At 43.5% G+C, this 26,556-nt stretch overlaps 10 protein-coding genes across 10 annotated transcripts; 5 read left to right on the plus strand and 5 right to left on the minus strand. All coding sequences in view use genetic code 12, as the record gives it.

Annotated features, from left to right (window-relative positions):
- Nucleotides 1-19: 19 nt before the first annotated feature.
- Nucleotides 20-4,621, minus strand: YCF1 (ATP-binding cassette glutathione S-conjugate transporter; the record flags this gene model as incomplete). The annotated part of the gene is made up of 1 exon (XM_001482874.1): nucleotides 20-4,621. One exon carries the CDS (start codon nucleotides 4,619-4,621, stop codon nucleotides 20-22), a length of 4,602 nt encoding a protein of 1,533 aa, XP_001482924.2.
- Nucleotides 4,622-4,737: 116 nt separating this feature from the next.
- On the minus strand, nucleotides 4,738-6,972 carry SEC1 (Sec1p; the record flags this gene model as incomplete). The annotated part of the gene is made up of 1 exon (XM_001482875.1): nucleotides 4,738-6,972. The coding sequence occupies one exon, from the start codon at nucleotides 6,970-6,972 to the stop codon at nucleotides 4,738-4,740; it is 2,235 nt and encodes a 744-aa protein (XP_001482925.2).
- A 566-nt stretch (nucleotides 6,973-7,538) lies between these two features.
- On the plus strand, nucleotides 7,539-8,618 carry PGUG_04881 (uncharacterized protein; the record flags this gene model as incomplete). Its single annotated transcript, XM_001482876.1, has 1 exon — nucleotides 7,539-8,618. One exon carries the CDS (start codon nucleotides 7,539-7,541, stop codon nucleotides 8,616-8,618), a length of 1,080 nt encoding a protein of 359 aa, XP_001482926.2.
- A 7-nt stretch (nucleotides 8,619-8,625) lies between these two features.
- YPS7 (putative aspartic endopeptidase) lies at nucleotides 8,626-10,374 on the minus strand (the record flags this gene model as incomplete). The annotated part of the gene is made up of 1 exon (XM_001482877.1): nucleotides 8,626-10,374. One exon carries the CDS (start codon nucleotides 10,372-10,374, stop codon nucleotides 8,626-8,628), a length of 1,749 nt encoding a protein of 582 aa, XP_001482927.2.
- Nucleotides 10,375-12,815: 2,441 nt separating this feature from the next.
- On the plus strand, nucleotides 12,816-14,111 carry PGUG_04883 (glycoside hydrolase family 27 protein; the record flags this gene model as incomplete). The annotated part of the gene is made up of 1 exon (XM_001482878.1): nucleotides 12,816-14,111. The coding sequence occupies one exon, from the start codon at nucleotides 12,816-12,818 to the stop codon at nucleotides 14,109-14,111; it is 1,296 nt and encodes a 431-aa protein (XP_001482928.2).
- Nucleotides 14,112-14,617: 506 nt separating this feature from the next.
- PGUG_04884 (MDR family MFS transporter) lies at nucleotides 14,618-16,387 on the minus strand (the record flags this gene model as incomplete). Its single annotated transcript, XM_001482879.1, has 1 exon — nucleotides 14,618-16,387. The coding sequence occupies one exon, from the start codon at nucleotides 16,385-16,387 to the stop codon at nucleotides 14,618-14,620; it is 1,770 nt and encodes a 589-aa protein (XP_001482929.2).
- Nucleotides 16,388-18,402: 2,015 nt separating this feature from the next.
- PGUG_04885 (uncharacterized protein) lies at nucleotides 18,403-19,773 on the plus strand (the record flags this gene model as incomplete). The annotated part of the gene is made up of 1 exon (XM_001482880.1): nucleotides 18,403-19,773. One exon carries the CDS (start codon nucleotides 18,403-18,405, stop codon nucleotides 19,771-19,773), a length of 1,371 nt encoding a protein of 456 aa, XP_001482930.2.
- Nucleotides 19,774-21,353: 1,580 nt separating this feature from the next.
- Nucleotides 21,354-23,072, plus strand: PGUG_04886 (MFS transporter; the record flags this gene model as incomplete). Its single annotated transcript, XM_001482881.1, has 1 exon — nucleotides 21,354-23,072. One exon carries the CDS (start codon nucleotides 21,354-21,356, stop codon nucleotides 23,070-23,072), a length of 1,719 nt encoding a protein of 572 aa, XP_001482931.2.
- A 320-nt stretch (nucleotides 23,073-23,392) lies between these two features.
- PGUG_04887 (putative ferric-chelate reductase) lies at nucleotides 23,393-25,210 on the plus strand (the record flags this gene model as incomplete). The annotated part of the gene is made up of 1 exon (XM_001482882.1): nucleotides 23,393-25,210. One exon carries the CDS (start codon nucleotides 23,393-23,395, stop codon nucleotides 25,208-25,210), a length of 1,818 nt encoding a protein of 605 aa, XP_001482932.2.
- Nucleotides 25,211-25,539: 329 nt separating this feature from the next.
- On the minus strand, nucleotides 25,540-26,337 carry PGUG_04888 (endo alpha-1,4 polygalactosaminidase; the record flags this gene model as incomplete). Its single annotated transcript, XM_001482883.1, has 1 exon — nucleotides 25,540-26,337. One exon carries the CDS (start codon nucleotides 26,335-26,337, stop codon nucleotides 25,540-25,542), a length of 798 nt encoding a protein of 265 aa, XP_001482933.2.
- Nucleotides 26,338-26,556: the final 219 nt, after the last annotated feature.

The raw sequence follows: 26,556 nt of genomic DNA on the forward strand, positions 1-26,556 counted from the left end.
CACTTTTTTATACGTCTATCTAGTCATCATCCACGAATCCACCCTGCTTGCAGAGAGCGTAGAAAAGGGAGTCTTTGTTCTTTAGTAAGCTTTGAGGAGAATCAAACTCAGCAACCGCACCATTTTCAAGAACAATGATTTTATCGGAGTCCAAGATTGTGTTCAATCTATGCGCAATGGTCAAAATCGTTCTGTCTTTGAATTCAGTTCGAATAGTTTCTTGCAATACTTGGTCGGTTTCAACGTCCACAGCGGCCGTTGCTTCATCCAAAATGAGAACATGCGAAGGCACCAACAATGCTCTGGCAAGACACATCAATTGTCTTTGACCAACCGACAAGTTCGAGCCACCTTCGCTGACCTTGACATCAAGAGCATTCTCGGCTTCGTCGTCTTCATTGCGTTCTTCGTACATCTTCATAACATGATCCTTCAAATGGGACAACTCCAAAGCTCTCCACAATTGGTCTTCGGTGAATCTATTGTTGGGATCAAGGTTCGAACGAATGTTACCCTCGAATACCTGAGAATCTTGAGGAATGATGGAAAGCTTGTGTCTCAAGTCAGCAAGGCCAATGGCACTTGTATCGACTGCATCAATATTGATGTTACCTCCACTTGCCTCGATTATACGGAACAAAGCCAACGTCAAGGAAGACTTTCCAGCTCCAGTTCTTCCCACAATACCGACCTTTTCATGGGGCTTGACAGAAAGATTAATGTTTTTCAACACCAAATCAAGCTCAGGTCTGTAGCGAGTAGAGTAGTTCTTGAAGGTGATCTCACCTTGCAGTGGCCACAGAGTAGGTGGTCTGTGACTCTCAATGACTTCTGGTGCCTCGGGAGTCAATCTGGAGTACTCCAAGATTCTCTCTACTGAGACAATGTTCGTCTCAACCTCAACAGTCATTCTAACAATCCAGTTGAGCGACTGAGTAACTTGCAAAGCATACGAGACTGAAAGACCCACCAAACCTGCTGTCAAGTGTCCCGATCTCAACGTCAAAATGGCCAAACCAGCAGCACTCAAGATGATGAACGAACCCAAGAACTCCAATCTTACAGCGAGCCATCTATTGGCATTGACTGCTGGATGATAAGCGCTCATGTTTTTGTCAATTCTGGACTGGTTCAAGAACTTGAATCTCAGAACTTGGTCGAAAGCACGAATAGTAGTTACACCATTCAAGGATTCTTGGAAGTTGGCAAAGATAGGCGATCTTGACACCGAATCCAACCGTCTCAACTCACGAGAAGTTCTCAAGTAGTACTGTTGGTAGTACACATATAAGACTCCAAGTGGGGCCACGATGAAGATGAATTGCCATGTCAGGAAACAGATGACGATGATGGTGAAAATGACCTTGGTAGTGTTACTGAAAAACATGCCGAACACTCGTCCCAACACCTCGTCCACTTTATAGATATCGTTGGAAAATCTGTTCAAGATTCTTCCTATAGGAGTTGTCTCGAAAAATGACATAGGAGCCCGAAGGACACTAACTGCCATAGCGTTATGAAGTTTCTTTGACCCACTAATAGTACAGAAAATCCACATCACACAAGTTTGCACCAAGATCAACAAGGAAGAAGCCATTCCTAACAAAAAGTAAATTCCCAAATACTTGGTAATATTGGGGTTGAAACCATACTTTGTGTTAACTTCAGACCAATGCTTCAACCAAACATTCGAGCACACACTGACAACCATAGAAAGTACTGTGGTAACCAAGAAAAGAACAACACTGGAAGGATTACAAGCTTTGGCGTACTCTAAGTAGACATCCCACTTGACCTTGCCCTGCTCCAAGTGCTCTCTACGAGCTTTAGCATCGTCACTTTGCTCGGTTTCAGCTATAACTCTGGCCTCGTCAGCTGCAAAAGAAGCATCTGATGCTCTTCTGAGACTTGCTACGTCGATATCGCAGTCTGAATCCAAGTTTTCAACAACAGACTTGGTCTCTGCTTCTTTGTCGCTAGGAGGTGTCGATGAACCCTCACGTTTCTTACCAAAGTCGGTGATCAATTGGCGAAGTAAACCTTCTTCCTGCTTCATCACATCTTCGTAGGTACCTTGCTCAACCAAACGACCATCACTAATCATGTGCAAGTTGTCTGCTACACTCAAAACACCTATATTGTTAGTAGCCAAGATTCTGCACTTGGTTTTAAGCAAACCCAGTGGACCCAAAACGTGATCTATCAAGTGCTTTCCAACATGTTCGTCCACCGCACTCAATGGATCATCAAAAAGGTACACATCAGCACGGGCATAAACCGCTCTAGCGAGAGATAAACGAGCTTTCTGACCTCCAGAAAGCGAGATTCCTTTTTCTCCAACCTCGGTCTTGTCTCCTTTGGGAAGAATTTTCAAGTCAATGTTCAAAGCACAAGCTTTTATGACATGATCATAGAACTCAGCATCGTATTTGTGACCAAAGATAATGTTATCCTTGACTGTTCCGTTCATGATCCATGGAACTTGTGGGGCATAAGCCACCTTACCATGAACTCTCACTTCACCATCCAATTTATAGAGGTCTCCCAATATAGATTGCAAAAGAGAAGACTTACCAGATCCAACTTTCCCCACAATACAGTCCAAATCTCCCTTCTTACTTTCAATATTGATATTGGACAATGCAACCTTGTAGTTTTCCGTGCCCTTGGCCTTGGACCACAAGAAAGTTCCATTTTTGATTGCAACTGCAACTTCTCCCACCTTAGTGGCACGAGAACACTTGATTACCGCTTCACGCTGCAACTCGGGCGAGCTCAAGAACTTGGTCAATCTTGAAACGGCCACTTGGGCTTCCACAATGTTAGTGATCACGTTGGGAATCACCGCCAAAGGAAAAGAAAGCAAGTTGAAAAGCGACAAGGCAGGGAAAACGATATCAGTCAGAAGTGCTTCATCTGGGTGGGTGTAGACATATACCGCAAAAGTAGAGCACGAGACCATGAATGGGGCGAAAGTCCAGGTACAGATAGAAACAGCACTGAAGATACCCATCCGTTTCAAGTTTTTGAGTTCCTTTTCGTTTCTGACAAAATTGAGACGATCGAGATAGGGCTTTTCCCATCCGTACAACTTCAAAGATTTGATATTGTTCATGATTTCGCTTATCAATCTGGATCTTTCGTCCTTGTTCTTCATTTGAGTTCTTTGCAACTTCTTTTGGTATCTAGCAATGACTCCATTAAGTGGGATCATGATTAACATGATACACACTCCGGCCCACATCGAGTTTCCGAGAAGATTGTACAACGAGACCAAACACAAAATAATCTGGAAAGGTCCCGACCAAATGATTTGAATGTTTTGGGTCAAATCTTGCAATCTCTGGACATCGACAGACATGAGGTTGACGATATCACCGGTGGTAGAGGCTTGCTTTGTTTCATTCGACAACACCAATGATTTGTTGTAGATGACACTAGTCAAAGACGACTTGAACTTCATTCCCATATCGAAAGCACGCTCGAAATACTGGTGCAAACAAGTAGTTTGACCCACAGAAACAATGAACATCGAGCCAGCGATCATGAGACCTCTGGTGAGAGGAATTGGCTTGCCCGCTTTTAGGGACTCAGAGTACTCGTTGACAAACTTGATGAGCAATCTCAAGAGCTGAGGCTGGATGAAAGCAGCACAATCTTGAAGACCCTTGAACAAACCACCGAGGAGAAAGTCCGCTCCAAAAGACTTGGAAAGAGCGCTGACGAGAGACTTGTTTCCGCGCTGGTTTTCCCAGTTGTGGAGGAACAGCTGAGAGGTGGTGCTCGACTTTAAGAAGTTGGGCAATGGTGGAAGGTCGTATTCGGTCAAGTATTGAACGTAACCCTTTTTCATCAACGGAGCCATCCAGGTGAAAGTTATACGAGAGAACAAGTTGGCTCTTTCATGGGGAGAACGGCTTTTCTGCGATGGGTCGAGCGGTTCCATTGGAAACAGCATTTCGATCGCCAAAATCAAAAAGGCTGTTACCAAGAACAAGATTGAAAAAACAGCATAATTTGTGTCCAACTGGTGCCTCAAGTTGAGGTTGATGACCTTTCCAAGCCCGAAAATGACCTCGAGCAACCAGTATGAGAGAAGAACTCCGCTAGGAATGATAGACTTAAATTGCTCGATGTAATGAAGTCCAAGGGCCACAATTGTCGCCACAAAATTGACAATTACCGACGTCCGGATGATCCCAGACTCCGTATACGCCACCGCCTGGGCAGCAGCAAGCACTACCAGCACCGCCACGAGCACCAACTTGGTGTAAAACGGCCATCCCACTCGATTGGCAATTGACGATTTGGTGGTGCGAAGCGATTGGATTTGCCAGGCACCACAAACCACCATAAACAAAGCCGCGGCTCCCATCAAGGCACCCTGGAGAAAGCACGGAGTGATATCACTCAAAGTGGGCGAAACTGGACCCCAGCCATCGTTACAGGGGCAAGAAAGAAACAGGGAAGAAGCGGTGAAATTTGCGGCTAAATTGGGGTGAGTTGCCAGCAGGTTCCGAGTGGTTTCCGAACTCAAGAACATCACCGGGAGCTGACTGAACAAATTCCAGCCCCCATGTAGATGTGTCGGGTCGTGGGAAGGAAATTCTATCTGCTCCATTAATGGGTTTGGAGAGTGCGGCACCGGGTCTTATATACTTTTAGTGCTGAGTAATGGTGTATTGGAGGCGTCTATCTAAAAATTCGCAGCCCCAATGGGTGCAAAATATCCACTGCCTACTTGAAGAATTTTTTCAACTTGGACTTTTTCTTGTCTTTTTGCTCGGGTTCCTGTTGCCTGCTCAAGCGGGTTTGGTAATGCGAAGGAAGATTGGTGGAAGGTTGGTTGTTGGTGTTGGGAGAAGCATTGACGGACAAACCTGCCATATTGGACATCTGACTAGGGTTTACCTGCGGCACTACGGGAGCCTTGGGCACCTCGAAAAGATGTAAGGGTGCTTCTGAGGGCCGCTGCAACTTGTGGTAGAGCGGAATGTCCAAATCGGGAATTTTTTTGGCTTTGTCGACGGACTGAAGTCCGATGAGAAAATCACGAGGTTTCAAGATCACTTCAGATCCCACAAAAAAGTCTTTATTGGTAGCCTCCGTCAACTCGTACATCAGGCGCACTTCCGAGTACGTTATGCCGCCCGCAACATAACAGAAAATGCGTTGTTTGGGACGATTTTGCTGCCCCAGCTTGGCGGAGTGTTGCGCCCACGACGCTTTTATCCGAGGATTTCTCAACGAATTCGACCCTGGAGCCGCCGAAGATGAGCCGGTGGCATCGGCAGGCAAGTCCTCGTCCAATGGTTTGTCGCGGAAGTAAGGAAACCAGGTTTCGTCCAATTGGTATTTTGCAGCTTTTTGAAGAACCGCTTTCAAACCAGGTCCAAACCGCGATGTGTTGTAGGTGCCCTCGTTGTTGATGGTGTGGAAGTGCTCCTTCACCACCCGTTTTTGTTTGACGTCCAGTTTGACGATGGGAAACCCGAGTTTTTGCATGTTGGTGAAACATCGCTGCACAAGCGACACCATTTGCCGGTCCTTAACGCCAATAAATTTGGCTAGCTTGATAAAGTCGGACTCCACGAGCCCGCCGCGGTACAATGCGTAGATCAAAACCAACCTCATTTTGTCGTTGACGTGCAAATCGCTTCGGGCGAGAAGCACAACCAAATCTTCATGGAGAGTCTTATTCTTGACACCCTCGAAACTGGTGCCTCCGGCAGCACAAGTTTGTTCGAAATCTGCTGCAAATTCGGCGAGTTTTCGGTCGGAATTGCGGTCGAGACACTCGTCTATGAGTTTCTTGTGAAGAGTGATTTGACGTCTTTCTTTGTCGAATCCCTTCAAATGTGCAACCACCCACATCAAATCCAGCGACGTGGTGGCCTTCAGACGGTCCACCATCATGGGATTGTTCCGTATCAAGTCATTGATTTTGGTGATGATGAGTTCCGAGCTTTCAATGATATGCGTATGACGCAAACTGACCCAGTCCTCGTCTTCCTCATCGTCCAAGCGAGCCTCGAGATCTACCACGTCGCCGTTTTCGTTCTCGGTAGTATACTTGTAAACTCCTTCTCGTTCCAAGCTGGGAACGATATCCATGGCCATTGCCTGGTAGCTGAACTCGTGCAAAAGCGGAGCATAGAGGTCCATTGTTCTGTCTGTGATGAGCAAAATCGACCGCGGCTTGTCCTGGTTTTCTACAGGTGGATAGTCGTGGTGTTCCCTTGCATAGTCGTCGATTTGACGTTGAACCTCATCGGCGAGCAATTCGGGAAGCCGAGCAGCGACATGAGTAGCGTCCTGAGGACAGAAAAAACGGATAAGCGGGTACTCGCCGGTGATCACCAAGAGGTTCACAAGGGTACGGGCGGCAATTCTGATTTGTGGGAGCACTAATTCGGCACAATTGTCGTTGTAGTAGATGGCCATAGAATTTGGAGTTGAAGAATCTGCCAAAAAAACTCGAGATTCTACCGGATAGAGGGTGGCAGGCACGGTGTGCATGTTGTTCCCGCCGCCAAAGTAGTCATACACCTTTGGGTTCTGGATAAATTTGGACGAATTGTACACGTACAGTGCCTCGGTGTCGGTGGGCAGCAACGGCAAGAACATTCCATGGCCTCCCTTGTACCGTTTGACCTGGACGTCGGCTATCATACAGTTGATGTTGTAGGCGGAGAGTTCCACGAAATAAATGGCTTCGAGAAACGTTTGGGTCCTTCTTTTGTTGTCGATTTTGTCGACGCTCGTCACCACCCGCAAGAGTTTTTCTTTAGGAAGAATTCGATTTAAAAGCGATTCGGTGGTATCATCGAGAATAAGGATGTAGAGCAGTCCAGGGGTCTGGATCTCGCGAAGATACCGAAGAATAAACTCCTTTTGGAGCCCTATAAGAGACATGGAATCGCAGTTGATTTTCGCGAGCGTTGCTGAAAATGTATCTTGGTGCGACGGCATGGAGAGGGGCAGCAGGACAAGTTTGGAGGTGGTGGGAGAAAACGGCTAAAAGTTGGAATTGGCGCTAATACCGCTTGTCCGAGTGCATTGACAAAAAGTTGGCCGATTTTCTTGGCTTTTGGCCGTTTTGGATCTGCTTTATCTCCCCACATGAATATAGTCAATGCCTGGTTTTGGCAGGTGCAGGGCTCATAATAAAGGAAGAAATAAAAGTGAAAAAAAGTGAAAGAAAATAATATAGAGAAAGTCAAAAAAAAGTAATACCAATATACAATTGGTAGAATCATATGGTGTAAGGTTATTGTAATCACCAATTTCATGATAATCACAATTGACCATTCTGACTTCCTACTTCCAATATCTTTGATTTGCACCCAGACACCACATACCCGCGTCTCTGTCTATACGATTTCGTTCTAATGCCAAGGTAGTTCTCGTTCATTGACAATTCCTCGTTTTCCAACCTTTTTCCACATTATCCACACCCGCCACTCTAGGCAGTATAGCAGGATCAAACCAAAACATTACTAAAGTCCCCTTTATTCACAAATTAGTTCCCATTCACAATGAACCCGACTCAGGAAGCCGCCCTATATATAGGCGGATGGTACCTATTTTCGCTTTCTATATCGATCTACAACAAGTGGATGTTCGGGGCAGGTCTTAATTTTGAATATCCCATATTTATCACGGCATTCCATCAGTTTTGTCTTTTTCTACTCGCATCGTTGGTTCTCTATATCAAGCCCAAATTGCGACCCACGGTGGCTGCACTGGTGGCTCAAGAAACAGGGACCACCCCCGGTCCCAGCTCAGCTCAGGCAATGCCGTCAGCACTGCTAATCACACTTTTCAGCATCGGACCAGCTCTTTACGCTTCCCAAATTCTTCCCTGTTCACTCGCTCTGGCGGGAGATATTGGACTATCCAACGTCTCGTTCAAGTTTATCTCATTATCGCTCTACACTATGCTCAAGACATCGTCGCTAGTGTTTGTGCTTTTGTTTGGGCTTCTTTTCCGGCTTGAAAAATTCCATATCCGGCTCGTGCTCATCGTAGTAGTGATGTCGGGGTCGGTGATGATGATGGTGAAAAAACCACCCACTGCCTCAGATCAAAACTACAACCCGTTGGGAATCTTGATGGTTCTCGCAGCAGCAATGATGTCTGGATTGAGATGGGCATTTACCCAGCTTCTTCTCAAACATAACGAGTACACCAGAAATTCAATTTCGACGATTTTTTTTGTGTCGCCAGCTATGTGTGGTGCTCTTCTCGTGTTCGGGTTTCTAATTGAAGGCTGGTCCAACTTCACCCAGTCGCAAATATGGGACGATAAAGGCGTGGCTACCACTATAATGTTGATGATTTTTCCTGGCTTTCTTGCATTCATGATGACTCTCTGTGAATTCAAACTCCTCACAGTGGCCCAAGTTATAACCTTGTCCATCGCCGGCATCGGTAAAGAAGTGTTGACGATTGCACTCAGCTCAGTAATATTTGGTGATACTTTAAGTTTGATCAATTGCTTGGGACTTGTGCTTACATTTGTAACCATTCTTTGGTACAACTACTTCCGATACCATGAGAACCACAACGAGTACACCAAGCTAGAAACCGACGAGGTCGAGTTGCGTAAATTGTAATATAGGGCTATATGAGTATAAGCGTCATAATCACAACCCCTATGATTGTCATTATTATTTGGATTTCTGTCTTCATGCTCCGAATCGTAACAAAAGTGTACTTCGAACTGCCACCACTCTTCATTTTCGCCGTCAGTTCGTCAGCAGCACTGGCTATAGCACTGCTTCCTGTGAGTGGGGTCAAGAAGATTTGTCCCGACAGAATGACAGCGCCTGTAAATCGCTCGGGAATATCCTGGGCGCCGGTGTTGGCAGCACTATAAGTTAACGAGGTAGATGACTGGTTTTGGTGAGTAGCAAATGGAATTTTTCCACTTGAAATGCGGGAAATAGTCGATGCGGTGATGTTAGCCATGGTCTTGGTGGGAAAGTCGCTGACAGACTTGGATGTGGAGTAGTCGTCTTGCACGACATCGAGGCTATTAGCTTTGGCAATGGCTATACGGCCTCCGTCGTTATCGAGGGCCATATAAACATGGCGTAAAAATGTGATTCCAAGACTGGAATAGCCATGCTCTGAACTGGGCAACACCATCAAGTAGCAAGCTCGTTTCCCATTGGAAAAAGTCAAAAATGTATCTTGATAAGTTGCATTTGAAATCATTTCTTCCATAGGAATGTCTATTTCCAAATCGCCAAACGAGAACAACAACAGAGCGTTGGCTTCGTAGATCTTATCACATTCAACGATCCACTCGGCCACGTCATTGTTGTAGATGGCATCGAGCTGAATTGCCAAGTTAATAATAGAGTCCAAAGGAAGATAATTGTACAAAGTTCGAGACTCCATTAGCACCGGAACACTATCCAGCGCCGAGAAAAGCGAGATTTCCTCCTTGCTGTTCTCATTTCTTACTCTCAAATCCGAGAGGAGAATCGTGGGGAGTTTGAGGCCCTGCAAAAGCTGGTCTGTATAGTCGTTGCTCTTACCTCCAGCATAGGGTATTATATCGAACGAGTAAAAGTCCCCTTCATAATAGTGTTGGTCCACAGCACCTAAAAGGAGCTCACAGAGTCCACCAGGTTCCTGCACTCCATTAAACCAAAGCGAGTAAGCCGAGGATTTGATAATGCCTTGTTGAACGAGCGAGTCGAGAAATCCAGAACCTGTGGGATTCCCGGCCAACCCCAACCCCCCTACCCACATATTTGTGGAATCTACGTTGACGAAGGAGAAGTCAGGAAGAGTCAACTTCTGGTTGCTTCCTAAAACAAATGAAATGTTTTCGGTTTCGAATTCTCCTTCAGCGTCGATGATGCTCAAGTTTGGAATGGTGTAAGTTTGGCCATTGGACAACCCGGGGATGGTTGGCGTGGGAATATCCAGCGACGGGGTGGTGTAGACTCCTCCTTGTGCGCACGCTGTGGCTGTATATAAAGGGTTTTCAGTGGCCAGGTCAGGAATGTTGGAGCCGTAAGATTCGAATTCTACCTGATAATACGAAAATACTTGGTCACAAGAATAAAAATTCTCGTTCATCACCCATATTTCCGGCTGGGTCAAGTCTAATCGAAGTTGTAAGTTGTCGTCGCCAACGGTTACGTTGGTATTATAATAAACGTCATTGTATGGAATGGTAAAAATGAGTTTTGCAATGGATTTGTCTTCGTCAGTTTCTCTCAGAAACGACTGCAAGTCCACAGAAGGGAGGGTGGACACTGTAGTGGACGTGGAGGTTGTCAGGGACGAAATATCAGAGTCTTTTCTTGCTGCTATCGACACAACAAATGCCAAAAACGGAAGAATCCGGCGCATCTTGGAGCTGTTAAAAAGTAGAGAAACACACTCTTCTATACTGTAGCACCACCAGGGCAGCGCAAATCACAGACTATAACAGCAGAAAAAAGCCTTTCTTGTTAGCGAGGCTTTCAAAAAACTTTAAATGCGCCGCGTAAAGTTTTCAAGCCAATGATAAATTTAGCAGTCTTGGGTGCAGGAACACAAAAACCCGACCAAAAAAAGACCAACAATGACTTTTAAGCGAGGATGCATTGTTCTAGTTGCCGTTTTGGTGGGGGAGGGGTGGCCTCATTTTTGATAAGCACTGATGCTCAAAGGTACTGTTTGGCGCTATCTCCGTGTCGCATGGATCGGAGTGGCTGCGGAAATCGGCCCGCTGCCGCCGCGTGCGGCCCTCGCTAAACTGAGCCGCTCGGGAATTCAACTGCAGTGACTTTGCGACTTATTGCAACTATCATGATAATTCAATACTATCGTGATAATTCAATACTATCATGATAATTCAATGTAACTATATGGTTTTGAATTTTATTCTCTCTTCATAATTTTTCTTGTACCTTATTATTTACTATTTTTAACTGATTATTATTTGCTGATTATTTTGATAACTTGCTTTGACAACTTGTACCTCGCAACTTTGCTAAGATATTCTGATTTTTTTTTAGTTTTTGAGCTTTATCAATTCTTGGTTTCTAACTTTTTGCTTACACTCTACTAATAACTGTTTACGTATACTTCTCGTTGTAACTTTTACGTATACGATCAACTTGTAAGCAGAAGGTGATAAGAAACACTATTGATGGGGACTTTCCATGATCGTTATATGAACCACTACAATGGAATTGGTTTCAGAGAACCTGTAATCACTGGAAGCGGATTTCTACAAGAAACGATTGATATTACCTCATAACTCTGGCCATGTGAACCGTCTTTTAGCATCTAAATCATAAGGGTGGGACCTAGAGTTCACGTTTTGTTTCGAAGTCAGTATCACAACGGTGTACACTTTATCGAAATAAAGTGAAAAAATGGATGGATTCAGGGTCTCTTGGTAATGTTTTGTATTGGTCGTTACCATATGCCCATTGTCAATTGGGTTCAGATCGAAGAAATAGACCTCAATTGAAAACCCGTACCAACAAAAAGAGAATCCTGCTACAGACTCTTGGGAGAGTTGGGAGTTCTCTTGCAGCTATAGCAGTGATTCTAAGCACTTTTCAGAGTCGATCAGGAAGTACAAAGAGCCTGGTCTTTGAATTCAAATTGAAAAGTTTTACACCTTTTTGCGAAAAGTTTAATCAGGTTTTCGAATGGTCCAATTAGTGATAGCTCGTCCACAACATAAGTGAAATCCCACTAACAGTCATAGTAAGAAATCGATTCTTCCTATTTAATGGAGTGAGCGAATATGACATCGGTAGAGTAGGGAAGGTGTCTAACTCAAGCGGAATTCACCTTCCATTTTTTTTCCCAACCTTTTAGCAACTCGACCTAACGAAAGGATCTATCGTAATTGGTGCAACTACGATTGAGCTGACATCTTAGTTACTGCTGTATTAATATCGTACTGGAATGTCACATATATGCATCGGTCGTCGCTACCGATAATGAGCTGATTTAGACAGACGGGTGGCTTTGAACGAGAAAAATTTTAATCTCCTGGCAGGTCTGACAGATTTGTTCCTGTCTATAGCACGGAAAAATTAGTGCGAGACAGCCAACTTCAACTGTTTTAAATCAAATATAATGGCTTCCTTCTATAATAGTCAGCTGCTTACCATCCCAAAAAATGTAGGCACAGCCCGAGTACTCGGAGAATTGAAAATGATAGAAATGCGAGATTTCCCAACAACCACCCCGCATAACAAGTGCATAAAAGTGGGGTGAAATTGGAGTATGCAGCCAGCTCCGATTGGTGATTCAAACAATACGTCAAATTGAAAACTGCATATAATTATCGTTGATATTTGCGAGCCTTCAATCCTGCAGCTGTGGTAGAAACTCGCTTGAAGCGTAAATGACGTACGAGCTAGAGCAGCAAGATGAAAGCGTAAATGACGTATGAGCTATAAGAGCTAGAGCAGCAAGATCTTCTACAAAAAATATTAGAATACCCGCGTCAATCTGATAAAGTCAATCCCGAGATGAAGCGGTAACACTTACCTATTAATTTTTCGTACATGGTTATGAACCTTATTCTCCACGGAACAACCTCCGGAATTTGCCTGCGGGGTCGTATCTTGACAGTTTGAGAAAGAAACGGGCGAGCATTGTGCCGCTTTGAGTACATTTTTTTTTTTGATTTCTTGGCTTCGGTCTAATATCCAAGAGTAACCGGTTTGGCTTGCCTGAACAATAGAAACGGCATTCGTGAGATTAATAGAAAGTTTTCAGCACGGAGTCTATAAAAGGAGGATAAGTCATGGTTTCAATCAGCTCGAGCTTCCATTAACACTATGCTTTGGTTGGCTCTTTTAGCTTTGAATGTTTGCTTGTGTTCTGCCTTTGACAATGGCTTGGGAAAGAAGCCCCAAATGGGGTGGAATTCCTGGAACAAGTTTGGTTGCGACATCAACGAAACTGTGATTCTTTCGACAGCACAGAAAATGAAAGAACTCGGTCTATTGGAGTATGGGTATGAGTACATCGTCATGGACGATTGTTACGCTTTGAAGCAACGTGACCCCGTCACTCACAAAATTGTCGAGGATCCAGACAAATTCCCTAACGGTATCTTGGACCTCTCCAACAAGATCCATGATCTTGGATTCAAGTTTGGAATGTACTCTTCTGCCGGAAAGTACACTTGTGCTGGTTACCCTGGGTCCTTACACTATGAGGAAATTGATGCAGACACCTTTGCCAATGATTGGGAAATTGACTACTTGAAGTATGACAACTGCTTCAATGAAGGTAATAGTGGCACTGCAAAGATCAGTTACGAGAGATACAACAACATGTCCCAAGCTCTTTTGAATACTGGACGCCCAATCTTTTACTCCTTGTGCCAATGGGGTGAAGATCATGTTTGGGACTGGGGTTCTACCCTTGCGAATTCGTGGCGTATCAGCGGCGATATATATGACAACTTCGATCGTTATGACGACAGATGTCCCTGTGAAACGTACGAATGCCCAGGTCTTCAAGGTTATTCTTGCTCGATCAATAACATTTTGGAAAAGGCTGTTCCATTAGGTCAGAAAGCAAGCGAATTTCTGGGATGGAACGACTTGGACAGCTTGGAAGTCGGAAATGGTGGAATGACAACCAGCGAATATAAAGCCCACTTCACCTTGTGGGCCATTCTCAAGAGTCCTTTGGTCTTGGGTAATGACGTTACCGGAATGAGCGACGAAGACTTCGCTATAGTTACTAACAAAGCCATCATCGCCATCAACCAAGATGGATCTCGTCCAGCAAACCGTATGTGGAAAAGGAAAACCGAGGGTGGTTACCTTCACTTGTTTACAAACCTGTTGAACAATGGTACCACCGTGGTGACTTTATACAACAGTGGAGACGCCGTTAAAGATACTACTGTGGAATTTAGTGACATCTTCTTCGGAGACAAGAAGAGTGCTGCCAAGAGCTATACATTTAGCGAATTGTGGACCAATGACACATTTACTGCTGAGAAAAAATTCAAAACTGATATCGGCGAACACTCAGTCAAGATTTGGTGGTTAGACTGCCCAGAGGAGTACTGTGGGACCAGTGAAGATAACTCGAAGCGCTTTGATTTTGAGTACTAAAATGATACTTTAATCATAAGTACTTCAAACACAAGGGTATTATCAAAATAGAGATAGCAGCATAGTTATACGGCAAATGTACTTCTGCCCTATTCTTAAGTGTTGTCGAAATATACATCCCCAAAAGCCTATTGTCGCAATGCCCTTGGTATTAGTTCGGGAACCTTACCTATAATTCCATCATGTATCACTCTTGAAAGTAACATGACGTATGAGCTTGCGGCGTTGTTCACGCTGATAACTCAACTTGATTGTATATCAGTACCTCTACTACATCTCGATTTAATAACGTTTTCTTCGATAAATATTCACTTCCATAGCATACCACTCTATTGAAATTACTTATCGCTAATAATTTTTTACTTGCATCTATTAATTTATTTGTATTAACTTCCTTACCTTCATAATATTTCACTCTTTCAAATCTTCTCCTATTATCTGTAGTCATATCCAAACGTTATTATTATGGTTCATTGTCGAATGCCCAACGGCTATTAGTATTTACATCAATTCTTGACTTCAACGGACGATCTGCTGATCTTTTCTTCATTGGCGCCATCCACTGGAGTCACCGAAGAATCATTATCGGTTTCCAAGCGTTCTTCCTTGGATTCTTCCTTCAGTTCTTCTTTGGGTTCCGAGCTGGCAGCAGCGGCTCCCACACTTTGCTTGGGTAATCTATGGTTGGTAGCAAACAAAGATGAAATGAAACCCAACCCGGCAAAACCAAGAGCCATGTAAAATACTCTTTTGATGGCCCACATGACTTGGTCCTTCACAAATTTTTGAGCTTCAGGCGAAAGGGTCTTGATGAGTTCTGTGGAGTTGACAAGAGTGTCAATTGGTACCAGAGACAATTGACGTTGAATGTCTTGTGAAGCTATTTTCAAATGACTCAGAAGCGCATCTTTGAGTGCCGAAGAGTATACGGCAGTAGACAAAGCAGAAGCAAGGGCTCCTCCAGTAGCACGAGCAACATTGATATAAGTTGTAGCATAAATCATTCCTCCTGGGGTCTTTGGTGCCGCAACTTGCAGGGCAATCATCGAAGCTTGCATTTGCATACCGGTAGAAACACCGGGAACAATCAAAAGTCCAATTTTACTCGAGCTGCTAGAGTCGACTTCCAAAAGAGAAACCAATCCGTAGCCCAAAGGACCAAGAGCACCGGCAATAACGGTAAATGGCTTCACAAATCTCGATTTGGCAATGATGATTCCCAGCATAATGGAGCTGATAACCACGGCAATGATAAAGGGCAACAAATCCACACCCGAATGCCATGCGTTGGCGCCGTGGATCACTTGGAAGTAGATGGAAACGTAAATAATACCACTCATAAACGAACCAAATGCACAGAAAAGTGTAAGAGACGCTGCACTAACCTGAATGATTCTCACTACTTCCCATGGAAGAAGAGGGTTCTTGGAGAATCCAAAGTTATAGACGCACCAACCGATAAGAACGAGTGTACCCAAAATGAAGCAAACGATGACGGCTGCCGAGTCCCAGGCAAAATCATTGCCAGAACCGAAAGTGATGGCGAGGAGAAAAACCACCAAACCTGAAGTGAAGAGAAATGTACCCAAGTAGTCAATCATCTTGAGTTTTTCCCTGATGTTTCCTTTGGTTTTTGGTGGTTTAAACGAAAAAAAGAGCACAAATGCAGCAACAGCACCAATGGGCAAGTTGATGTAGAAACACCATCTCCATGTAACATTGTCAGTGAAAGCACCACCGATAAGTGGACCCAAGACACTAGCCACAGCAAAAGTGCACCCCATGACCGCCATAGAAAGAGGTCTTTTTTCAATGGGAACAACTTCAGAAATAATGATAAAAGCAAGCGATTGAATACCGCCTCCTCCCACACCTGCCAACACTCTACCTCCAATCAAGGTATTCATATTGTTAGAAAGAGCACACATCAACGAACCAGCCTCAAAGATCACAATCGCAGCATACATTGTAATTTTCCGTCCGAAAACCATTGCCACTTTTCCCCAAGAAGGAACCAACACGGCGGTCGATAACAAGAATCCTGACGATAACCATCCAATACGATCAAAACCGTCGAATTTGTTACCCACTGTGGTCAAAAGGGTGGCGACAATGGTCTGATCCAAGGCATACAAGAACAAGCACAAGAAAACAGAAAAAATACACATCATAAGTTGGGTTCCATGAAGATGATGGTCTTCTCTATGTGTTCCATCGCCGGCATCTGCCTCCACAAATACCTTTTTCTCTTTTTTTTCCAAGTCTTCCGAAGACATTTTGAAAGTTTAGTTGTTGTGAAGCATCTGTTCGGAATTTTAGTTTATTTAAATAGGCGCAGAACATCTTCGGAGCACCGATATTATCTCCGACGCGGTGCCGTTATCACCGACGAGGCGAATGCGTGAAGCGCACCTTCCAGGCACTTTTCAGGTACCAGAAAGCACTCAATCCCACAAAAAAAAAAGAATGCACCACAATTAGCTACTAGAAGGCACACACTGAAAACAGGACCAAAATATAAACTCCAAGGCCACCAAAATTCAATATAGGCGTCGGAGTGGCGCTACCTAATTTCCGCCGACGCGCGGCTGCAACGGAATTAGATTTTGACGTGCAGAAGATTCCACACGCCCGATTTTCTTTGCAAAACAACGAACGATCAACAAAAAAAGACGAAACTCAGCATATCCTCTGAGGTCAATTGGACGAAGCCCATGTAGCTTGCTTGGCTCAAAATCGTAAACCTGTCCTAATTTGCTCATACTACACATGTTCGGTCCATTACGGAGATCATGCAGGATTTTATGTTGCATGCACGATCTCTGTGTTGCATACACGGCCCGCAGTGCCGCATGCATTGACTTTGGGACAATTACAAATAGCCCAATCGGGTATCCGACAAATTCACGGTACCTCGCAAGCTGGTCATTTGTTTCTAAAGATAGATGGAACGAAAAGATTAATGATGAATCGAAGTTTGGGCATATTTTGCAGAAACGTTGAAACTGACTGCGAATTGGTCAAGCTTAAAAATGTAGATTCGAATCATTTTGATATGATTTTATTTGATCTGATTTCGATGTGTAAGACTCTTTCGGATGTGTAAAGGGAGTTCCATAAAAATTGAATGAGTTAAGTGAACCGTGATTTGAATTAGTTAATTCAAGCATGAATGTCTCTTCTGAGTTGGTGAGGTTAGCTCTCCTGGAAACAAGAATCTAATTTTCTTTTCTTCTCTAAGCAGAAATCGCCTGGTTGCTGAGAGTTTTATAAAAAAGTTATTCAACAAGGTGAATGAAAAATGGTAAGCAATAGAAGCTATAGGTGATGTCTTCTCATTCTCGAAGCCAGATTAGTGCTTGATATAAACCTAGGATGGTGACTTCTCTTTTCATGTGGTCTCTAAGTAATTATGAAGTTATTGGTTCATAATACTTTTCATTCACCTTGACCAATAACACTCATTAAACATTTGTTTTAGGTTCTGTAGCACCAAGTGGTATTATTCAAACTGGTTTAATTGGCTTAGCATAAAAGCAAATGAAGACCACAAGCGAGTAAAAAGGTATAAACCCGTAGCTGCAAAAAATCATTTCAAGTATGCACGAGACATCTACACCCAAGTGTATCATCAGAAGATGCAGGTTGTCTGCTTACAAAGGCTGTTGATGAAGACACCAAATTCATGAAGATCCGAACCTCGAACTTGATACCTTGAATAATATCAAAAAAAGTGTTGAAAATATCAAAAAGTCGAAACTCAAACTGATAGGTGGACGCAATACCTCACAAGCTACATCCTTGAAGCAGTTAACTAGGTTTGTTCATCACAACACGGACTAGGCAATACCATTTTTACGAATTGAATCGTAAGATATCTCCGTTTTTAAATGAACGGCTGCAATTTTCGCAGGTACATTCTCGGCCGAGGTGCGGGACCTCGGCCGAGATTCGGCAATGGTTCTTCAACAAAATCAAGCGGAACGAAGTATCACATCTGAAAGCAATTGACCAATATCTTTGAAAGCTTGGCAGGAATGTGATTTTCAGGTAGATTTCCTGCAGGGGGAAGTGCAGTATTAATGCAGCATTAATGCGGAGAAACATCAAAACATGCATGTTTGTGCAGCAAATGTGTCAACTTTGCATATCTCAAACATCGGTTGCAAATATCACCATTTCCAGTTTCCACGTACAGCCACCAACCCACAAATCGTGTTGCCACGTTTAGGGGTATTCCTGCATGAACCCAACCATAAGCCTCTGAGACACCTAGGAAATCTTTTTGTCAATGCCAACCATGCGTGGAATCTTGCAAGAAATTGGATTTTACAACTTGGTGAATTCACACAAGGATGTGTATGTTATCATTCTTCTTAGAATGCTCCGGCTCGTTGGATTCGGAGCAACTTCGCTTATCATTGCGTTGTATCTTCGCGAACTTTCGTTTGATGATGAATACATTGGACTCTTTATGACGCTCACATTCATTGGAGATTTGGTCAGCAGCTTTTTGTTGGCGTTAGTTGCCGACCAAATTGGACGACGCAACGTGCTTGTGATTAGTTCGGTTGCTATGGTTCTTACTGGAGTGGTTTTTTCAATTATTGAGAATCGGATCGTTTTAACTGTGGCCGCAGTGATAGGAATATTGACTCCTAGTGGTGGTGAAGTTGGACCATTTCGCTCAATTGAGCAAAGCAGCATTGCCTCGTTGGTTCCGGCCGAACATAGGTCTGATATTTATTCTTGGTATACTTTTTTGGGAGCTTTTTGTGCTGCTTTGGGTTCAGTTTTGTGTGGAAAACTTGTCGATTGGGCACAACTGTCTTTGGATTACAGTTTGCTTGATAGTTATAAGCTTGCTTTTGGAGGTTATACCGTTCTCGCGGTGATTCTGGTGATTCTTTCATGTACGATTTCAAGTGGAATCGAAGTTGGAATCGAAGTTCCAACTACTGGAGTTGCTACAGAAAGTGGTGAAGAATCTCCAGACGCAGCCGGAGAACTCGCAAGACTCTTACCGGAAAGTGCCCAGCCAAAAAAGAAAAGCTTCACAATTTCAAATCTCTTCCCCAAACTTCTGCGATCCATAGTGGATATTGTCGTCAAGTTGTCGCTTCTTTTTGCTCTAGACTCGTTTGCCTCTTCGTTGGTATCCATGTCTTGGCAATCGTATTATATCAAGCAAAAATTCCACATTTCTGCTTCAGTATTAGGATCGGTATTTTTCGCAACCGGTATAGTGAGTGCATTCACTTCACTACTTTCAACTTCTTTGACAAAGAGATTAGGACCCGTGGTTACCATGGTGGCCACACACCTTCCAGCATCCATTTTATTGGCATTGGTACCATTACCGTCATCTCTTTATGTTACTATGGCAATTTTGGTGATTCGAGCATCGACTCAATCCATGGATGTTGCACCAAAACATGTCTTTTTGGCAACTTTGGTGCCCGATTCTCAAAGAACAGCAGTGTTTGGATGGGTAAATGTGGTAAAGACGTTGGCTCAGGTTATTGGTCCGTCGGTGGTGGGAGTCCTTAGTCAACATGGAGTCCTCTGGGTGTCTTTTATAATTGCCGGAAGCTTGAAAGCTACCTATGATTTGGGGATTCTTGGCACGTTTTTGGCGTACAACAGGCACCATCAGCATTGAAGGGGAAGGATTCACAAAAAAGAAGATTTTTTTCAAAAATGGAAATTTTCATTAACTGCAACCAGAAAGCTGAAGAGCAAAGATAAGATTTCCAGTGGCTATCAAGTGTAATGAAGATATTGGACGATTCGCAAGTTTGTTAAATTGAAAAAGTCACCGTCTTGATGATTTGTGACAATTTTAACCAAGTTTCTTTTCAGTCAATTTGCTGACGGTGGAGTGCAATTGAGTACTTGAAGCAGATAAATCTGAAAATTAGACTAATGGTAGGTATCTGCCAGCATCACTACCTGTTCCTATCGATGGTAATACTTGGTATACGTCCATAGCACCGCTTCCATATTTCATGAGGTACTCTGTAACAAGAAAAGTTTTTTTGATCCATGGAAAGCTTCGACTTGAAGCGAAGAAAAAAGAATATAATCACGACCAAGACTTTTGTTCCAGCTGCTGCTAGAGTTGAAGAATAGGAGTCGAATACACGAATCGAGTTAAAGTCAAGCCAAAATCGGCTAAAGTCTGCTAAAAGTCACTTCAAAGTGCAATTTTCAGCCAAGACTCAAAACCGCTTTTGCTTCTCTAAAGTAGGTTTGTCTGGATTTTGAGGACTAGGAACCCAAACATAAGTTTTTGTTGACGAACTCGATGCAATTGACCAGTCAATTGGTCTTTCACGGAACTTACAGCTTCTGTAGTTCCACGGACAGCTGGCATTAACATCCAGTACACCGAAGCTTACCGTATTCCATGCGCTTACATAACGCAATGCAACAGAATTTCTCAGCCGTACGAATGAGCAAGAAACCCAAAATGAAGATGAGCAAATAAGCCAAGACTCAAAACTCCACTTGAGCAAATATGCGATAACCACAAGCTGACGACAACCAAAAATCGATGACTACAACTTCCACCAAAAAAATGAACACTCACCAAAACTCATTTCAAGTCATTTTTAGCCTCCCAACACAAACTTATTATAACTCAACACCCATTGTCATTTGTTCCGTCTTGTCATCATTATGACGCATTGGGTCCGGATCCGAAACATGCGACAAACTTATCGCCGCGCGTTGCTTCGTAACCGTGCGATTACAAATTTACCTTCGGGTATTCCTCATTGGGAAAGTGCGGGAGGGTTAAGTCCTAATGCCGTTCGAATATCTAAAAAAAACCCGCGAACCAAGCGTCGTACTGCAGACAAGCGTGCATATGTCATTAAATGGAAAATGCTTAACGAAAGCCACAGAGTTGATATGAAGAGCTAAGAAGAAGGTGACAGGCCCCTAAAGGTATAGCGAAGACACAGGTCTTTTCTCCTTTTTTTCTGGTTGAAATTGGGGAAATAACAGCCCCCTGGCTGGATCCTGTTTTCTCCGTCTCTGTGCAGCCGTGCTGAGTCCGGATCTCGCCAGCCGGGCTTACCGCATTGAGCGTTTTCACCACATTATCGCCGTAAACACCGCCACGAGCCCAGGTTTTTAGGTTTGGATTACTCAACACCGTGCAACAGTTTGGTGGCAACATACGGCTATATAAGGATGCGGCAGAACCTCATTTTATTCATTATTTTTTGAGCTTCGATGAGACATTTTGTCAGAGATAGTTTTTTCGGCCGCATGGTCTACCATGGATCCGGCCACAGGCTCTTCAACCACAAGGAGGAAAGACCCGATTACGTGGTTCCCGCCAAATATTTGGGCGAAAGTGAAGTTGCGGAATTCAATGAAAGTAAGAAATCTACCGAGGGTAATACCGAGGGTATTGCCGAGGGTTCAGCTGGTTCGAGCAGTTCGACTCTCAGTCAACCAGAGGCAAAGGATGAAAAGGATGCGGAAAATGCGGAAAAAGATGAGAATGACTACATAATGGTGGACTTTGATGGACCGGATGACCCGGAAAATCCTTACAACTGGCCTTTGTGGCAGAAAGTCATCTTTGCATTTCAAATCGCCTTCTTGACGGTTTCCGTCTATATGGGTTCAGCCATTTATACCCCCGGTGTTGATGTGCTCATGGCAGATCTCAACATTACTCGTGTCAAGGCAACACTTCCTTTGACTATGTTTGTCATTGGTTATGGTTTGGGACCAATGGTGTTCTCTCCAATGTCTGAAAATTCCATGTTTGGAAGAACCTCCATTTACATCGTCACCTTGTTCATCTTTTTCATTCTCCAGATTCCTCAGGGATTCGGTCTGGGAACTCACTCGATTGCATCTTTGACGGTACTCCGTTTTCTTTCTGGAATTTTTGCTTCTCCAGCCTTGGCTACCGGTGGTGCCAGTTTTGGAGATGTGGTGACTTTGCCATATATGCCCGTTGGTATCGCTGCCTGGAGTATGGGTGCGGTTTGTGGTCCATCTTTGGGTCCTTTGATTGGTGCTGCGTTGGTCAATGGTACACATGGAGAATGGGTTTGGACTTTCAGATTCATGATGATCATTTCCGGTACTTGTTTCCTTTTCCTTACATTCTTCCTTCCTGAAACCTATGGAAAAACCATTTTGCGTCGTAAGGCTCAAAGATTGAGAGCTTTGACTGGTAATGAAAAAATCATCAGTGAAGGAGAACTTGAAAACAAACACTTGACTCCAAGAGAAGTGGCCATTGATACTCTCTGGAGACCCATTGAAATCTCCATTTTCGAACCGGTGGTTCTTTCCATCAACCTTTACATTGCCTTGGTGTACTCCATCATGTACTTGTGGTTTGAGGCTTTCCCAATCGTTTTCATCGAAACTTATCACTTTACTTTGGTCGAATTGGGTGTCTCGTATACCAGTGTGATGATCGGTATCATTATTAGTGCCGCCCTCTATATTGTCATCATCTACAGACAGTTCACCAAGAAGTTTTTGACGGGCCAAGCTGAAACAATCACCCCAGAAGTGTTCATTCCTTCGTCCATCTTGGGTAGTGTCATGATGCCAATTGGTATATTTATTTTCGGATGGGCATCTAGTGCTAACCAACACTGGATGGGTGCTATGATCGGTGCTGCAACTTTTGCTTTTGGTGCATTCTTCATTTTCCAAACCCTCTTTAATTACATGGCCATGTCGTTCCCTCGTTACATGGCTTCTGTGTTTGCTGGAAATGATTTGTTCAGATCGGTGATTGCAGGATGTTTCCCCTTGTTTGGAAGTGCATTGTTTAACAACCTCAAAACCAGCAAGTTTCCCGTTGGTTGGGGCTCGACCATTTTGGGATTCATTTCCGTTGGAATGATTGCTATTCCTGTGGCATTCTACATGTTTGGCCCCAAAATCAGAGCTAGATCTAAATACGCTGGCTTTTAATTGTTCTTATGAGATATGCATATAGATTAATGATAACGCCTAATTGTTCTTTGCGCTCGATCTCGCATGCATTTGCAGCAAGCGAGATTTAACATGCATCATGCACGTTGCAATCAATTTGCAGCCAATAACACAAATTCGTTACAGTTTAATTACTCATTCTTTATCCAATTCCAGTATATAGCTCATGAGCAAATTGATTGTAAATTGCTCATCGATATGCGCCATTATTCTTTCCTATTCTAGCGATGCGGCTCGTTTTTACGAAGCCCGTCAACAATATATGAACAGTGGAGAATCGAGGTTTTTGCCCACCAACAATGAATAAGCATATGATGATGGACCTGGGTTCAGGCTCCAGTGGTGCCACTTACAAGGGATTGGACTGTGTGGCCGACGCCCAAACCGCACTTTATGCATCTTACCATAAGCAGCTGCAAGCAGAGGTTCCGTGGACTGAACAACCCAAGTACGCCAAATATACCGTGTACTTTGGAGTAGTGGTTGTGTTTATTGCTATGGTCAAAAATTTGTGGTACCGGGTGAAAGATCGTAGATATGGCGAAAATCACCATACTTATGGATCAATCTTTTCATCTTTCTGGGACGTTATTACGAGTTATTGCAGATTTTTCGGATACAAACAGTTGCCGCTGTCGCTATGCAAGATCTTTGGACTTCCACCATCGGTAGGCTCGTTTCTATTTATGGCTGCAAGTGCATTCTATTTATTTTGCTACTGCTTCATACCTCATTTTTGGTACCGAGGTTGTGGAGGTTTTGGTTCTCCTCCATTGGCAGTCCGAGCAGGAGTTATGGCTACAGCATTGACTCCGTTCGTGTACTTGTTGTCTGGAAAATGCAACATGATCTCGTTGCTTACTGGAATTTCCTATGAAAAATTGAATTCTATCCATCAATTTGTTGGATTAGCAGCTTTGGTGCTCTCTATAATTCACACCATCCCTTTCATCCACCAGGATCTTGTGGAAATTGGCACTTCTGGCTTGCGGAAAAACTTTTCCACTGACTTTTACTATAAAAGTGGTCTCCCACCTTTGATCCTTTTGGGTCTCTTGTGCACGCTATCCAACAAGTGGGTTCGTCGCCAGTGCTACGAGGTGTTTGTTTCGAGCCACTGGGCGTTTGGAATTGCATATTTTGGTACATTGGTGTGGCACATCAATAAGAGCTTGGATATGCAAAATTACATGTGGGGAGCTTTGGCTTTCTGGGCATCTCAAATCGGTTATCGGATTTTGGTGAAGACAGCGTTCAAACCCAATGCTCTTTTCCTTCGTCCTAGACTTGCAAAGTTGACCAGATCGGGTCCAAATGCCTTTTTGGTTTCCATTCCTGGCAATTCAGTTTCTTGTATGCCTGGTCAACACTGCTACCTTCGTTTTTACGGCTCGAGAATCTTGGATAACCATCCTTTCTCCGTGGCTACCATCCCAGACGAAGAGAATCCCGACATGAAGTTTGTGGTTGTTCCTAAAAAGGGCCTTACGAAAAAGTTGCAAATGGAACTCGAACAAAATATTTCCATGAACAAGAAAGTTTATGTCGACGGACCTTATGGGGGAAGCAGCCGAGACTCTAACTGTTTTGACAAGCTTATTCTCTTAGCCACAGGCAGCGGAGTAAGTGCCGTACTTCCATTTTTGATGAAACTGGCGAATTTCATTGCTGCAAATCGTCAAAATGAAAAAGTTGAAAATCGCCAAAAAGTCCACTTTGTGTGGATTGTACGCTACGAGCACGATATAGGTTGGTTCCAGGACGAAATCAGTCGCTGTATAGAGCGTGCTGGAGACGCCCTTGAAGTGAGCATTTATGTCTGTCAAAAAGGCTATGTTGAGAACGAAGCACCCAAAGCCAAAGAAGAAGAAATAGAAACCACCCGCAAAGATTTGGGTATAGATGTGGTTTACGGAAAGCCAGATATCACCCAGGTGCTCCGGACGGCCTCAGTGATTCTTGGAAGACGAAATATGATTGTTTCTTCAGGCTCAGATTCGATGAAGGCTGCGGTGAGCCAAGTTGCATCCAAGCTCCAGGCCCGGGTATTCAACTCAGATGCCAACCACCAGGGTGTGGAGGAGGTTTACTTGCATACAGAGTCGTTTGGGTGGTAATTGAAAGAATTTTGAAAATTGAAAGAATTTTTGAAAAAAATTCTTGAAATTTTAAGAGAACTTTATTGAAGGTAATTTTTGAAAAAAAATCCTGAAATTTAAAAAAACTTCTTTCAATGATGTACTTGTCGAGCATCTTCTGAGTACTTTGAAGAGAGCATAGCTAGAACTTTCTAAAGCGTCTTGACGAAAGCGTATATATCTTGCAAAGCAGCTCGCTACAATAAGTCAATAGACCTGCTTTTATTTATTACAAAAAATTTGAGTGAAGTCATATTTTAACTTTTTTTCATATTTAATCCTTTCATCTTAATCTTTCATACTCTTTTCTAATTTTTGGGACACTTTTGAATCCAGTCGTCGAGATTCATATTCTTTATAATGGTGGAAAATTTCTTTGCGTTTTTGTTGTTGCAGATTTCTTTCACCTTTGCAGCGCTAACATTCTTGTTGTTCAGAGTTTCTCCTTTTGGGTACTCAACGTGAAAAACTGCCTTGTTAGCCTTGATAAATGGCTGGTACAAGTCACATTCGTCATACTCGACACACTCTTCTTGCACACAAAAATCCACATCTCCCACTACATCGTCCACTATAGCACCGCCGTTCTTCAAGCTGACCGCAAGACCACGCTTGTGGGCTTCTTTTGCCAAAAATTTGACATAATTGATGGAATCTTTCTTTGTCAAACCAAGTCCATTTTTATTATCGTAGCCATCAATGTTATCGGGGTCAATTCCATCGCACTTTTTGTCCACTGCCATGTCCATTCTGGCCTTCATGATACTCCGAACATTGTCCGAGTTGAGATCAAGCCATTTTTCACCTTCCCAGCCATCCAATGGTTTCCCCAAATCCGACAGTTTAAACTCGTTCTTGTCGGGTCTCCAGTTCTCGTAGCTTCCCGCCGAAAAGTAACATACCACCTTGATTCCCTCGTCCTTAAACTTGGCAATTGACGTTTTGGAGTTGTCAAAAAGATCAATATCGTAAACTTCGATTCCTTTGACTGGAGTCTTTAAAGCTGACTTAAGATGGTAATCCCATGTAACTTCAGGTTTGGGAGCCCATCTGGCAGTAGCATTCACGATACTGAGTGCCCAGAGAAGAAAAGTAACTCCTTGCATTTTAGTTAAAATGACTTGTGAAGAATGAATTTTGAGCGTGCGCCAGTTATTTATAGGAAACAATCTTGCCGCACCAGAATATGCACGGAACGGCTGCGCCGACAAAAAAGATACGAATTACGAAAAAAGTTGAGACAGTAATTTGGTAAAAAGAGACTTTTTGCTCTTCTAATGTTACGTGATGGCAATAGAGGAGACTTGGAAATAGAGTATTTGATA

Source organism: Meyerozyma guilliermondii, genomic scaffold, assembly GCF_000149425.1.
Source record: "Meyerozyma guilliermondii ATCC 6260 scaffold_6 genomic scaffold, whole genome shotgun sequence".
Lineage (NCBI taxonomy): Eukaryota > Fungi > Ascomycota > Pichiomycetes > Serinales > Debaryomycetaceae > Meyerozyma > Meyerozyma guilliermondii.